This window comes from Hydractinia symbiolongicarpus, chromosome 4 (genome assembly GCF_029227915.1).
Source record: "Hydractinia symbiolongicarpus strain clone_291-10 chromosome 4, HSymV2.1, whole genome shotgun sequence".
Taxonomy (NCBI): Eukaryota; Metazoa; Cnidaria; class Hydrozoa; order Anthoathecata; family Hydractiniidae; genus Hydractinia; species Hydractinia symbiolongicarpus.
The window spans coordinates 597005-611678 of NC_079878.1; the positions used below are offsets into that span (position 1 = coordinate 597005).

General features: G+C 33.0%; 1 protein-coding gene across 2 annotated transcripts in view; it reads left to right on the forward strand.

Annotated features, from left to right (window-relative positions):
* The window catches only part of LOC130640741 (cilia- and flagella-associated protein 61-like), a 41949-nt gene extending 28225 nt beyond the window's left edge, over positions 1–13724 (forward strand). The window contains exons 35-41 of one of the 2 annotated variants that reach the window (XM_057447269.1): positions 104–391; positions 6232–6308; positions 7054–7164; positions 11030–11133; positions 11633–11723; positions 12078–12137; positions 13437–13724. In XM_057447269.1, the coding sequence (XP_057303252.1) occupies positions 104–391; positions 6232–6308; positions 7054–7164; positions 11030–11133; positions 11633–11723; positions 12078–12137; positions 13437–13577 (872 nt within the window). In that variant the 3' untranslated portion in view covers positions 13578–13724. Of the gene's footprint in view, positions 1–103; positions 392–4156; positions 5289–6231; positions 6309–7053; positions 7165–11029; positions 11134–11632; positions 11724–12077; positions 12138–13436 lie in introns of those variants that run through there. The other variant, XM_057447270.1, reaches the window with a different exon arrangement.
* Positions 13725–14674: the final 950 nt, after the last annotated feature.

Below are 14674 nucleotides of genomic sequence, written 5' to 3' on the forward strand. Positions count from 1 at the left end.
TAGTAGTAATAGTACTAAACCAAAAAGATTACTTTTAATTGTGTTAGTCTGCAACAGGCAACATAGACATCGAATCGTCATTAGGTTCTATTCTCTACTTCAGCAATTAACGACAGCTGTTTGGTATTCGATGGGAAACTGGTTATTGATTCAAAATTTCATACAAATGACGAAAATATACAAGCTGCTGGCCCGTTGACAAAATATGCACGACGTTACCATAGCAACAATTGGACGCATGCTAACTTTAACTCACGGGAAATTGGAACCAAATTGGCTGAATCTGTTTTGGAGTTATTTGATCCAACCTTAGACGGTGTCATTGAAACAAATGATGGAGGTTTGATACCCAAGTATACAGAACCAAAGGTGATATCCTGTCAATTACCAGGTATGTTTTTCTCTCTCTATGTAGTTGGATTTGTTGTTATTTTCTAATGATGACATGTCTCCCAAACAAGGTAGAAATGTGTAAGCACTGCTGCGATTTGATTTAATTTAATCATTACCTGTGTTAAAAGAAAAAACTGAATTGTTTGTTTGTATGCTAATTTTTAAAAGGTGTTTTTTGTATCTGAAATATTTTTTGGCGGGGCGTAGCGAAGCCTATTTTCTCATTAAATGAAATTTGCGTGAGTTTCTCTTGCGAAAGTTTCTCTTGCGAAAGTTTTCTCTTGCAAAAGTTTCTCTTGCGAAAGTTTCTCTTGCGAAAGTTTCTCTTGCGAAAGTTTCTCTTGCGAAAGTTTCTCTTGCGAAAGTTTCTCTTGCGAAAGTTTTCTCTTGCAAAAGTTTCTCTTGCGAAAGTTTTCTCTTACGAAAGTTAATCTAATGGACAGTCTGTGAAGTTCGAAAAGTTAAAAAGTCATGTCGTTTATTTTTTAATTTTTTCGTAAATGTCAAAATTATTAATTTAGTCTTGTTATTTAAGTCGTGGTAGCTATTATGTCTGTTCAAATCTTCTTTTTTCCTACAACTTCACGTCCGCTGTGAAAATTGACGAGTTCAGAAACGGCGTTTTCAAATGCTTGTGGTTATGACCTCAAAGTGCCGTTCTTCTTTTCCCTATATTATATTGCGAGTTATAAGCTATAATCGCTTTATACTGATTTTTTCTTAAAAATTATCTGGTTGTAAACTGTAAAAAACAAACACTGACTTTAGACTGAAATTTTGGGGGGTTTTATTGACGTCAGTACAGCTAGTTCTTAATAAGATGTATTATGTATATATGTAACGATGTTATAGATCCAGTCCCCTTTCCCCTCAATATCTATAAAAAATGTACCCATCCCCCTTTTGTTTGTTCTAAAACAATCCTGACCACCTCAATTTGAGATATCTAGCAAATTCATGGCTTGCCTTTCAATTAACGAGGATTATAGTAGATTCTCGTGCCAATTGATTTAGTGAAGATCATTTGAACAGAAATATTTCCAATGTACCAACGGGAAAATGTACCAGCGGGAAAATATTAAATTTTCTATTTCATTTCTGTTTTTTATGTTAAATTATAATTTCTATACCTAGCCTTGTAATAATTTTAGCGTGCAGATTGTCATATTCCTCCCTCTCCCTTCTCTTAATAGGATTACATTACAATCCAATAGGCATTTACCAAGAAGACCCTCTCTTAAAGTTTCAATTTTACTAGCAGAGTGATGCTAAAATAAGCAGCACAATGTTTTTTTTAAAAAAAAAACCTCCTATAAAATATATATAAAATAATATATAAAATATATGATTATAACAGCCTGCTTTAGATATATATTTGGGATGGAAATGAAGTATATACTTCTCTGTTATCAAAATAAACCTTCAGTGGAGTTATGGGTCATAAATTAATTAGAAATGAAGTTTATAATATAGACGAAAAGCTTTTATGATTGGTATAATTGTAAATATTCAGTAATCTTGAAATTTGTGATGAGCTCAAATTTTTTTTTTTTTTTTTTGGGGGGGGGGGGGTAATTTTTGTGAGAAGTAATTTTTGAAACACTTTTAAATTTTTACAAGAACTATTTTTTGGCAAAGCAAGTTTAAAATATCATGTTTAAAATACCTCCTTGAATTGGATAAATTAACAAGTAAAAGAGATAAAGTTATAAGTGGTCTATAAAAAATACTTTTCTTTCAAAACCATACTTTTTGCTAAAAATAAAATTGAAATAAAGACTTAAAACTTGGTATGGAATGTTTTTAGGCTGGTTTGGAAAAAAATTAAGACACGAAATATTTTCGCTTGTCGTAGTTACTGAGTTCCTGTTTTAACCATTTTCAGGGACACCGATAAACGATTTTTGACAGTTGACAAAGATACATGTGCAAACATTAAGAGCGATTTTCAGAATTGAAATATGTCAGAGTCTAAGTGTTATGTTAGGGTCTAAATATATTGGTGTCATGTTTGATCGGTGCAACCCAGCTTCATATTTACTAATTTTTTGAACGCACTGTCTTACAGATAGACAATAAAAAGTATTTCATAATCCGGTTGTAAAATTCTGTTGCAGGTTGCCAATAAAAAAAAAGTCACGAAATGCCAGCTGTAGGTAGGTTTTAATTTTACCTGCATGAATAAGGTATCTATGAAATTCAGGGATATCTCAGAGACATTGTGATCCCATTTTTCCCCAAGTTTAATAATTAAATTCTCTTTTCTTGATAATTTATCAATTTCAAGGTAATATTTGATAAATTTTCACAAATAGGCTCCTAAGAAATATACGTGTTTTGGGGGGTTTATTTTTGTGAATCCGATTTCATTGCAAGTTAATAATTTAATTGAGGAATAAAGAACCAAATTTTCTATCCTCTCTAAATTTGCAAATTTACTATGAAAAGGTTTAGCTAGCTAGCTAATACAGAAAATTTGGTAACAAAGGCAGAAATTTTGCAAGCTGTGCAGATAGTTGATAAAAACCAGAAACAAATTTTAGAGGCAAACCCTTAGATTTGATTGATTTAAACCATTGTTTAGAAATGAACCTTGGTAGTAACAGTAACCACACGGTTATTAAATTTGTGCATTGGCATAAAATTAGCATAAAATAAACTCAATTTTCATAAAAAATGGCATAAAAGTAGAAGTGAAGTGCATAAAATAGCATAAAAATAGGGTGTAAATTGGCATAAAATTATAAAGAAAATGTGTGTTTTGCCCTGCGACCCCTGCTAATAGCTAAATGTAAACAAAATATATAAAGCTAAAATATATAAAGCTGGCTGTCATCAACACGTCTACATTAGGTTTTTGATCACCTACAACGTGTTAAATATATCAAAAACATTGTTAACTAGCTACACTTGTCTTTCTTATATCAGTTGCCTACTTTTTTATGCAGCTTTTTTTAATGTACAACGCGACACCATGAACTAGTCAGAAATATTTTAATAAATCTAACAAAGTTAAACCAAATTATAAATTTAACCAGCTTTATAACAAAGTTTTGTTGTTTACAAATATATTTGACCACAGCTCAATGTGCCATTTTAATCTTGACTTGAAAAAGTGCTGACTATAGAAAAAAATCGTAATAATTATGCGAAAATGTGAAAATGCAATAATATTTCAATCATTAATTTTTTATGAAAAAGCTTGTGTGACCTAGGAATTTTTTTTTCGTTATGAAATAAGTGTCACATATATGCCGTCACATATTGTTCAAAACAACCCAGGGAAACTGTGATGTCCGAAATTTTAAAGGTCATCTTTATTTTTCTTTCCTTAATGTCATATGCGTTAGTTTAATCATTTTTTACTAACGTCTGCGCTCTTATGTCCATTCATTGCATTACCATCGGGCTAGGTTATGCTTGTGTTACAACATGTTACATTGTGACTACCTAAATCTCCATACAAATCCTATAAATTTAAAAACACTTTGTAATTAAATAAAATTTTGGACATGAAAGTTTCAGACGGGTAATATCAAAACCAGAAATCTTGTTCATCCGATGTGTTTACCCGGTTTTCAGATTTTGACAATTATATCTTAATTTTGCAATCCTCATCACGATCACATAATGGACCAGCCCTAATTTCAGTTAATTTGCCGATATACTTTATTTTATACTGTATTACGGCATTTATCTTAAGCTTGTCCAAATGTGCAGGCGCTAACAAAAAAGTTTAAACAAGGAACTTTTTGCGCTATAGCGAAAAATGCCGTCAAATGGAAACGAGCCTTATAAAAAAGAGTTAAAGAATGAGAATGGATCCCTGGATTCAACCAATAACCATGATGATAAGTTTTTATTCTTTTTTTATAGTTATTATTTTAATTATTTATTGATTTACATTTTCACAACCAACGAAGACTCTTTGTGTTTTTTTTATTGTTTTGTTTTTGATTCAGAAATTTGTTTGACAAGGTGTTCTGCTAGTCGCATAAAGAAAGGAATTATATCAGGACATATAGTATCGATTTTTAAGTTCAACGGAAGTATTAAATGTCTACAAATCGTTCCATATGTTTACTCTATTCAGTGTACAGCATTAGAATCCCTTGAATTATGTGTTCAAACTTTACTTTTTTAATGTGTAGCCGCCGTAAATCGTTCAATTGTCGCCTGTGCTCCGTAATCTTCCGTGTCTTTTGTTAGTTTATTACTTGCGAGTTTCTTCGGCGTACTGTTGCGTGTGTTTTCTTTTACGTCGGTTTCATCTACTTTTCGTTTGGTGACGAGTATGTCGCCATTGTTATTTTATCATTCTAATATTTCGTGTACTTTCCGTACTTTGGTTTACGACAGTTTTGTTCGATGACGAGTTCGCTATTTTACGTCTATTGCCTTACTTTGCTTGTGTTTCTGTACTTAGGTTTATGTTGGTTTCGTTTCGCTTTTTTCTTCCCGTTCCTGTAGGTTTATCGCTCTACGATACGCGTGTCTTTTTACCACAGGTTATGTCGGTTTGGATTGTTTTTCGTCTTGTGAAGAGCTTCTTGCCCCTCTATTGTAGGTTATCGCTCTACTATTGCGTGCCTCTATAACGAGTTTATCGCCTTACTATGGTATACTATTTCGTTATTCTTGTTCGTTTAGTTCCTTCTGTAGTCAGCTGTCGCTAATTATTTAACGGCCATGACTTTTTTTTCAAAGCGATCAAGGAATTTCAAGTTTTTAAATAAAGTTGAACGCGCGTAAATGTTGCAGTTGCGCAAAGTTTCTTAGCGCTCGTACTATTACTAGTCTCTCGATTTCGTTTCGTTCCGACACGCCGATCCTACGTTGTTTGCGCTGATGCGTTTTGTTATTGTTTATGAGCGGCGAATACTCTGACTGTTTGAGTTGCTGTTCTTCATCATTGAAGTTGCTTGATAAGTAGTCGTAATGGCCAACTTTATTTCGTTTGATGCCACACGTCATGTTTATTTTGGATTTTATGTTTTTATTCTCTTGCATTTCAATGATGGCTTCTTGCAAAGCTACCTCCCAAGTTGCTTGTTCTGGCTCGTTCATCATCTCTTTTCTTAGTCTATTACGTTCTTCCAATTTTATATCTTTCCTTCTTTTTTGTTTTTTCAGTGAACTTAGGTGATAATATTTATAAAATTACGAAATATTTTAACCCACCCTTTTAGAATCTTAATCTGATACTGCTGGTTTCTGCGTTTTGTTGCGAATGATGAAACTTTCGTATCGTCGAATTTTTATAGACAAATGTTTAATGTGACGTCAGGGATATCTTTTGAAATAATTTTCCAACGCCGACAGAGAGACACTGATGTAATCTCCTTCACTTCTCCCAACTTGGCTTTATTACTTTTGTTATTTCTTCTTCGTCTGATTTTTTTCAATTAAAAGATTAAATCATCCCAGCTGGGTTATCCTTACGTACAAACTATTAATTAAGAATTAACCTGAAGTAGGATTTGGTAACTAGGTTGTTCGTGATATCCTTTCGATTGCAAGATTTGTTACTGAGTTTCCTAATATTAAAAAAAATATCGTATGGCTTTGCTGCGGCAAATCGCTTTTTTTCCCTATATGTACGCAAACACGCACTAGTGTAGGAGTTTATAAACTTTAACACTTTATTTTTACATTTTATCAACCGCTAATATTTTTTGTAAATAAACTTTAAAGTTTCGTGGAAAGTATGTGTAACCTGTGACGTCACTCACGTGGATATTACAAAACGGTGCTGTTATTGGTACACATCAACTTCAATTTTATTTACTGTTTATATAATGAATTTATCCTTACTAAACTCTCTTCTCTTTCTTCTAGGTGGTTATAATTATCTTCATATATGGAAGCCATGTGTTATAACTGCATTGGAACAACTTCGAGCTCAACCTGATTATGTTCGTATAAATTACAAAGCTACTTTTTATGAATTCCCGGGCAAGGATGTTTGGTCCAAAGAAAACAAAACCTATTTGTATGCATTGACTGGTCCGTTCCTATAGACAGCTCTTTATTTCGTTTTTTTTTTACACTGGGTATACTTCTCAAGCTACGATTCTGAATTAACTTCTAATTTTCTGGACACACACAACGAACCATATATGTTTTCGTTCAGCCTGGTTGTTGTTTTTGTTTCAGCTTGGATGTCGTTTTTTTATATGAGGGGATATTCTAAACATTTATAGATTTTCACTGTAGATAGATTTTAATAGCTCTGTCAGCTTAAAAGTTTACTGCTTCAAATTTATTTTTAAAACACACAACGAGCTAGCTATTAAAAGCACCTATAATCTCAGCCCTATGTTTCTTATAAGGTGTGTTTCTTATAAAAACTTATATAGCGTGTTGTATTTGGGTGGGCTCATGTTAGAAGTTTTATTATTTGGAAAACAACTCACGATGGATTTCTAAAGACTTTAAGTAAGATAAAACGTAATCAAGATAGTTAGATGTGTTACAGCAGCTTGCTTTGGTTTACTAGTCGAACTTTGTTTTTCTTATCAGCACGCCTTCGTGTTTTTTTTTAACAAAAGCAGTAAAAATATTTATGAAAAAAAAATAGATAAAGTTTATCTTGGGAGTAAAAGTGCGTGGGGAGTGAAAATAAATAAAAACTACGTTGTCATACTGTTGTTGCCATAGGGACAAGATTTGGTGACGGGAAAAATGGCAGGAGATGATGGGCTGGGCTATTTCAGAATTCATGTTAATCAGCATAAAGCTGTTCAAGATATAACTTGTCTATCCAAACAGGTAAATATCCTTAATTCTGTGATGTTTGGTAGCCCATGTCCACCTTTTGGTAGCCTGGATATCTATATTTTATCAAATATGTGATCCCTTCTCTATTTTCTTAAATTTATGCCCTTTATTGACCTTAATGTTCGGCTGTTAGCAGGCTAGTTGTACTGAATTTACTTTCGAAAAGATCACAGTTTATAATGTCTTAAAGGTTAAGTAAAATCATATACCTGGCTAAGTGAGTCTGGAAATTCAAAAAAAAAAAATTTTTTTTATTGTAAGGTCATGGAAAGTCGGGGAATGAATACTTTCCCCAGAAAGTTTTTTTTTACCACTGTTTTTTAGGTTTCTACAATTAAATAAATTTAAATAAATGATGAACCCTTTAAATTCTTCTTTCTTAAAAATATTTGTAAAAAGTCAGGTAAAATAGTATCTTTTAAGGCTTACTTGTGAGAGAAAATACCCCTTTTTAACACATAATCAGGGAATTTATTTTTGCTACTATGGAAACCCCCAAGATGCTTGTTCATGCTTTATGTTGTTTTTAAAATGTGCCTTCCATATATTTAAAATCTTTCACACAACACTGTTCGTAACTGCATCTGCTGTACAACTGTTGCACAACAAGTTTTAGTTCTTGTGCAAATGGAGCATCTGAGATTTTTTCTGCCACGTCATGAATTTTATTCGAGTAAAATGTCGTACTAGAAATTTCCTTATGACGCGAATGGGACAGTGGAATGTTGCTCTAAATAATATATATAATTCATTAAAATTCCACAAGATAAACAAGATTTGTAACAAATATCATAAAAATCAATCAAACACCAAATTTTTAATATTTTGTAAGACACGGCTGACAGTGAATTCTTTATTTGAAGCTTAATACGTATAAACAAAATCTCATTACGTTTAAAAATAGGCTTTGTCGTTTACGTTCGTATATAGAAGCGTAGTAATGTGTGTGAAACTTAGATCCTAGCCCTGGGTTTATTAAGATATTGAAAATTTTGCTTCGTCAAACACGTTTCCACTGCAAACGTATCTATGTAATTATAGTAAGCTCCCTCGTCGAAGTAAATTGCATGAATTCATGTTTTATATGAATTATTCTAAAAGACCTGTAAATATTCACAAATATTTACCAGTTTTATTCACTTTTGTTCGTTTTTGGTGAAGAGTTTCCAGTGGACACATTTCAACGTTGAGACAACGTTGAATAGACGGTGATGTCTGACGTGTTGATTTTGCGTTGAGAATGAAAGTTTTTGACATTTTTTTTCGATGCCATCTAAAGGCAGACATCAACGTCATTTCAACGTTGAAACAACGTCTCGCAACGTCTAATCAACGTTGTTTCTATGTTGTTTAGAAATGTTCTTTATTTAACTTCTTTTCAACGCTTTAACAACACTTTTGTAATAAGAAAATATGACATTAAAACATGTGTCAAGTATTCACAACTAGTACTTTAAAGAGATCTCAAGTGTTTCAATCCAAACTTGTCCCCAGTCTCGGGACGAGATTGTCAAAATATATGCTGTATTAGCAAATTTATTGCTTTGACTTCATGTGCCAGGCACAATACAACCTCTCATAAGGCAGTCGGTTAACACGCTTCGACAACCACCTAAAGTGTCAAGTAAAGCTGTTGCACAGAAGCCTTAAATCAAGCATTGGTTAGAGAAAAAGTATGTTTGCTTGGTAAAGTCAGTTTTGAATCTGAGGCTCTTTGTTATGAATACAGTTGCAAATAAGGTCATTTTGCTATATCGTGAATATATGATTAATCCTCATGGGACTTATTGATTTTTAAGGAGGCTTATTGGAAATCGAGTACTACTTGAACATTGTGAAAGCCGCAAACCCCCAATCTTGAAATCATGGTTGTAAAAGTTATTAAAATAAACATTATATTTTAGGACCTTATTTTTTCGTAAAAGCGCGCACTTTAGCATTACTCTTACTTAAACCAGAAGTCTAGTAAAATACTCACTGCAAAATAAACCGCCAAGCATATTTTGCAGCTCAACATATAGTTAATTTATTCCTGACTTAATTTACAAATATTTTTTTTACTAACAATCAAGATTCCCAGCGAAGAGGGACTTTCAGAAATCTGTAAAAATGTTCTTTTCTTAGCTTCGTTTAAGAATGAGAACGAAGCAAATTTCTCACTAAGTAATCTACTTACTCTTGTCTGTTCATAGACCTGCCTTCTTTTTTCGGCATTTTCGATTTATAAGTTGATATAAATTTCACAAATTATTATTTTTGAAAGTTTCCCGCCAATAACTAGGCGGGGTAATACATGCAACAAAATGGATATGGTAAAATGTGAAAACGAAGTTATTAACGTATATTAAATTATAGTTTAATAGAATATAGTTTTTTAAAAAAAATACGGTTTATCACTTCAAAAAGATAGGTTGAAATACTTTTTCCCCACAAAATCTTACCACACAAAACCCCTTGTCAAATGTTTGAAGAAATGGATCGAATGTTTCGTACGCTCCGATGAAAAAAAAACAATTATTATTTTTGTGTCCATTTCATCTGTGAATAAAGTTGTGAACAAAAATTTTAATATTACGAAATAATAAAATTATAGTGACATGAACAACTATACGTGAAAAATGACATTACCTTGGCACAATATATAAAATCGAAAAAAAATTTAAAATATAATCTGGTTCAAAATGATAAATGGTAACACTGTATCATTTCTCCATTAACTTAAAAGGGTGTTGTTGTTGTTGATAGGGAATACAACTTCAATTCAGTTCGTGAATAGAATAGTTTATTGCTCTTGCGACCTTTAACAGTAGCACCATGTAATCTTCGTTACTTCAGGAGCAAAATGATTTCTCCAACATTGTGGTAACATTGGTAATACGTCGGTGGAATAAGGTTTTGAGGATAGCGTTGACTAAACATCGGTTTATTGACGTGACATAGCTAGGGGTTAAAATGACATTGTTTTTCGGGTTTCAGAAACAACGTCACGTCTTCTATTTGCAATGTTTTAACGTTGAAATTACGTCGGTTGAAAAGACGTTAAGATAACCACGTTGGAAAGACGTTAATGATGCGACCGTTGTATTTATGCCGGGGGACAAAATTGAAAAGACGTTGAAATTACGTCGGTTGCATCGACGTTGCGAATTAGACGTTGAGTTTTATGTTGCGACGTCGCTGCCAAATTTCAACATCTTATCAACATTGAATAAACGTCGTGTAGCTACCCACTGGGATATTGTTATAGAATCTAGGACTAAAAAGAGGAAACTTAATTCGGTGGGTTCCTACTTTTTTATTCCTACTTGTGGTTGGAGAAAAACTTGTGTCATTTTCTTTATATCCACAGGACCACACATCTTGGATTTTGTTTTTAGCTGAAATTGTGGAAATAATAGCTGAATACCGATAGCCTCTCTTACTTGCTCGTTTCACCTTGTAAATTTTGCTAACTGCGCACACCGAGCTAACTACTACATCGCAACTAACGCCTAGGTGCTCTTTTAAGTAAAGAATGGAGGCAGTGTTTAGGATATGTACATAATTTTAGTTAATCAATGCAACAAGCCTATCTAAGTTTTATATTTCCAGCCAATCAACACAACACTCCTATCTAAGTTTTATATTTCCAGCCAATCAACGCAATAAATATATCTAATTTTTATATTTTCAGTCAATCAACACAACAAACCTATCTAAGTTTTATATTTTTAGCCAATCAACGCGACAAACCCTTATTTTTTAGCCAATCAACGCGACAAACCCATCTAAGTTTTATTTTTTAGCCAATCAACGCGACAAACCCTTATTTTTTAGCCAATCAACGCGACAAACTCATCTAAGTTTTATTTTTTAGCCAATCAACGCGACAAACTTGCTGTGTTTGTATGGTATGCATGAACGATACCTAAACAATATGGTGCAAAGATATACTGAAGGATTAATCACTGATTTTTACAGGTATATTTAAAACATTTTTCAAGTCTTTATCGTGTGCAGGGTGATCAAAAAATTTGTACTGCCAATCAAATTTCACATGTTGTTCCCACTAACAAAATTAGTGAAGTCACCGGATATCTGTAAAGATTACTGGGCTATGAGCTGTGTGTACAACTCCAGATATTGTAACCTGCTTTAATATCAACCAAACTTCTAATATCTATATCATAAAATATAAAACATAATTAAAAATCCAGCGGAAAGCGGATATTTAATAACAGTGTTTTCAATACTAAGGTGGCTATCCTGTATAAATATTTGGAAATAATAATAAAATAATGTAATTATGATAATAATATATCTGCTGTTCAGAAATTTTTATCCTAAGCCTCTATCTGGATCAAGATTGGATTTATACCCTAATGAGAAATAACTCTGTTCGCTTAATACATAATAATGTTTGATTCTTCTCTGATACACCTACACATTTCCACGCTTTCATAACATGTTGTTGTTTTAGCTATTTTAATGAATCATGGTGTTTGGCTATTTATCACGACCGTTTCAAAGACTTCAGAAATGAGATACGAGAGATTTTATCCACACCTGAGGTCAGTAATTTGTATTGTTCATACGTTATAACACACAACTTTATTTTACTGCGTTCGTATTCTTATGAAAGAGGTAGCTATACTGAAATAATAAAATTTGATCGTTTTTTTTTTGTGCACAGGTTTTTGTCGTAAAAACATTTTTGTCGAGCCAGGTATTTCCAAAACGAAAAAGATTTTCTTGAAAACGTTTTTTCTAGCTAAGGCTTTTCACACACACGCACACACCTCACTGTTATCCTAATCCCGAATAATTTTTGCACTTGTTACTTATCCAATGTAAAGTCTATCTTTCACGGAAATTGGTGAAGCCTCCTTGTTTTTATTGTTTTTGCATGCTTCAATTCTCCTTAGGGTTCTGAAGTTTTGTCAGTAGAAGAGAGAGTAAGGCGTATGGTTCGTGAGGACGTTTCTGTAAGTTGATTGCGTCAAATAGTTAAAATTATGTTTAACTAGTTTAAACAGTGTACTGCATTTTATTCCCTGTAAACTTTTATTCGTTAAATCCCACTTATCTCTTTAATAATAGCCGTCGTCTGTCTGTCTGTGTGTGCGCGAAAGCCGTTTCCCGTTGCGGAACACGAAATTTTTAAAATACGCACCAACACCAAATGCGATATATTTTTGCCAAATTTGTTTTGATCGCTTTCGCGTAGTTTATCAATCACGACGCCTGATTCTTTAAAAATCAATCCAAGATTTTCGCTATTTGATTTGAAAGTGGTCATGTGTGGTGGTCAGTGTTGTGAAATTTGTAGACTTGTTTAATCTTTTTATCTTCTTTATATTGTTTTCTGTTTTTCTCAATGTTAACATAAATATATTGTCACGTTTTTTAGCCACGTACAGATCTTAAACGCACCAGTTTTAGGATTTATGGCTAGGAACGAAGATTTTGAAGGCTACCTAGCTACCTAGCTAGCTACAGCCTTACTTTTTATTATTCTTTATGGTATAAGAGCTTTTTATCCTAACCAACATTTTTTTTATTGACGGATGTGGCTATTTAGCTAGCTGCTCAGTTATATCTGGCTAAAAAGTGAAAGTATTAAAAATGCAGTTTGGCTACAACAATATTCATAATTCTTATGCTAAATGCAGTTATAGCTAGCAACACTATTTACCTGGACTAACCGCTCAGCCCTGTGTTAGCAATGGACTGTTTCTTGTGTTTTTATTTAAACAGAGTCTGCGAGAAAATTTTTTTAAAAGGGTATTATTCCTCGGTTTAACTGTACTAAGCGCTCAGCCCCGCGTCACGATTAATTTTTTAACTTTCACGAAAACTGATTCTGCAAAATAAAATAACATTGACCGATTGTTTTTGCTATGATGGAGTAACAACGGTTTGTAAACTCTGTTTTTATATCAGCTATCGTTGCAGAAAAGTTTTTTTTCAAAAATATATTACAGTCGCAACACTAATAGTTTATGCGCTTTGATTGATTTACGACGTACTGTATACCTGTACTAAAGAGCTCCACCAGATCATGTTGCACAGTTTACAGCTCTTATTAACCTCTGCACAGAGTGTTTAACGCCGGGTCACTCCTTTACTTGTGGCTCAATCCGGCGTTTCGACGCCAGGTCTCCCGGCTAGTTTATATATAAAATTACTAACTATTCAGTATACGTATTTCTTGAAGTCTCTTAGGTTACGCTAGCATCGCCGCCTTGCAGTCTAGGATGGAATATTTTTTGTTTTGTTTTCAGTTATGCGCTGAAGAAAAAAGCCATCTAATGGATGCTTTCGTTGGGAGTGGGTGCAAAATGGCGATGGAAGAAAGGCTGAATTGTTTTCTCGATTATAATAAGTATCACTTGCCTATGTTTGCCAGGCCTGCGATGATGTAAACGTTTTTAAGACGAAGCATGACGAACGACACGTCTACAGAATGAAGTTTAGTGTTTATATTACCTGTTTATAACAAATGTTTTTGTTTTTGACATTTTTATTATTTATTAATAATATATTTCGTTTCCAGTTGAGAAACAAATTAACTTCGTGTTAAACGATTTTTTGTGTTCGTGTTGTTCTGCATGAATTTCTCATTCCAGTTAGTAAACGAGACTTTAAAGAGATACCGATGTCTTAAAAACGTATGCTCAACCAGAAATTTAGTCACGGGAGATGGAGTATTAAATTTTAAAAAGTTCAAGTTAGCGTTAAATTTGACATTTAATGAAAACCGATGTGGTTTTTTCCACTTTTTACTAAAAAAAATTTACATGAAAAAAAAAAAGACGATATAGGTTATATTCTGTATGAAAACATTTTCGTTGCGCCAAATTTAATATCCGCCAACATTATTTTACTAAAAATGACTATCTTAGCCTATGCTTTAGTGCAAAGCTATGGAGATATATCCGTAAAATTGATTTAATATGGCGAAAAAATCGACTTTGTTCACAAATATTGTTATCTCCATCGTAAGTTACGAACTCTGTTTTATTTACCTTTTGTCAGGCGAAATTGGTTTTACTTACAAAGATCACAAGCAAACTTGCTGAAGGCTTTTGCCATACCTCCACTCCTTAAAGAATTACAAACGTTTAGGGTTAAGTGAATGAATAAAAGTACTATTGGATGATACCAGGATAAAACCTTTATTTTTAGGCTTTTTTTTAGAAAGAGGTGTAATAAAAAATTGCGCCGTAAACCGCTGATTATCATTTGAACAAAGACCTGGAGATAAGCACAAACTTTTACCTTTGCAAAACAGTTTTTATTCGAGGTTCTCACACAGCGTAAACCGGTGCAACTAAAGCTAATTAAAAATGTTAAAATAATTTTTATTTCTTGCGTGATAAATCCAGCAAACTCAGCTTTCTTCGAGGAAATCAAATTTAGTTTCTCTTAAACGAGAGCTCAGATGCAAACAAATGTCAGAACAAATCCCTAAAATTCAAGCTCACCCCATACCAAATCAATCAATGAGCACGTGGTCGGC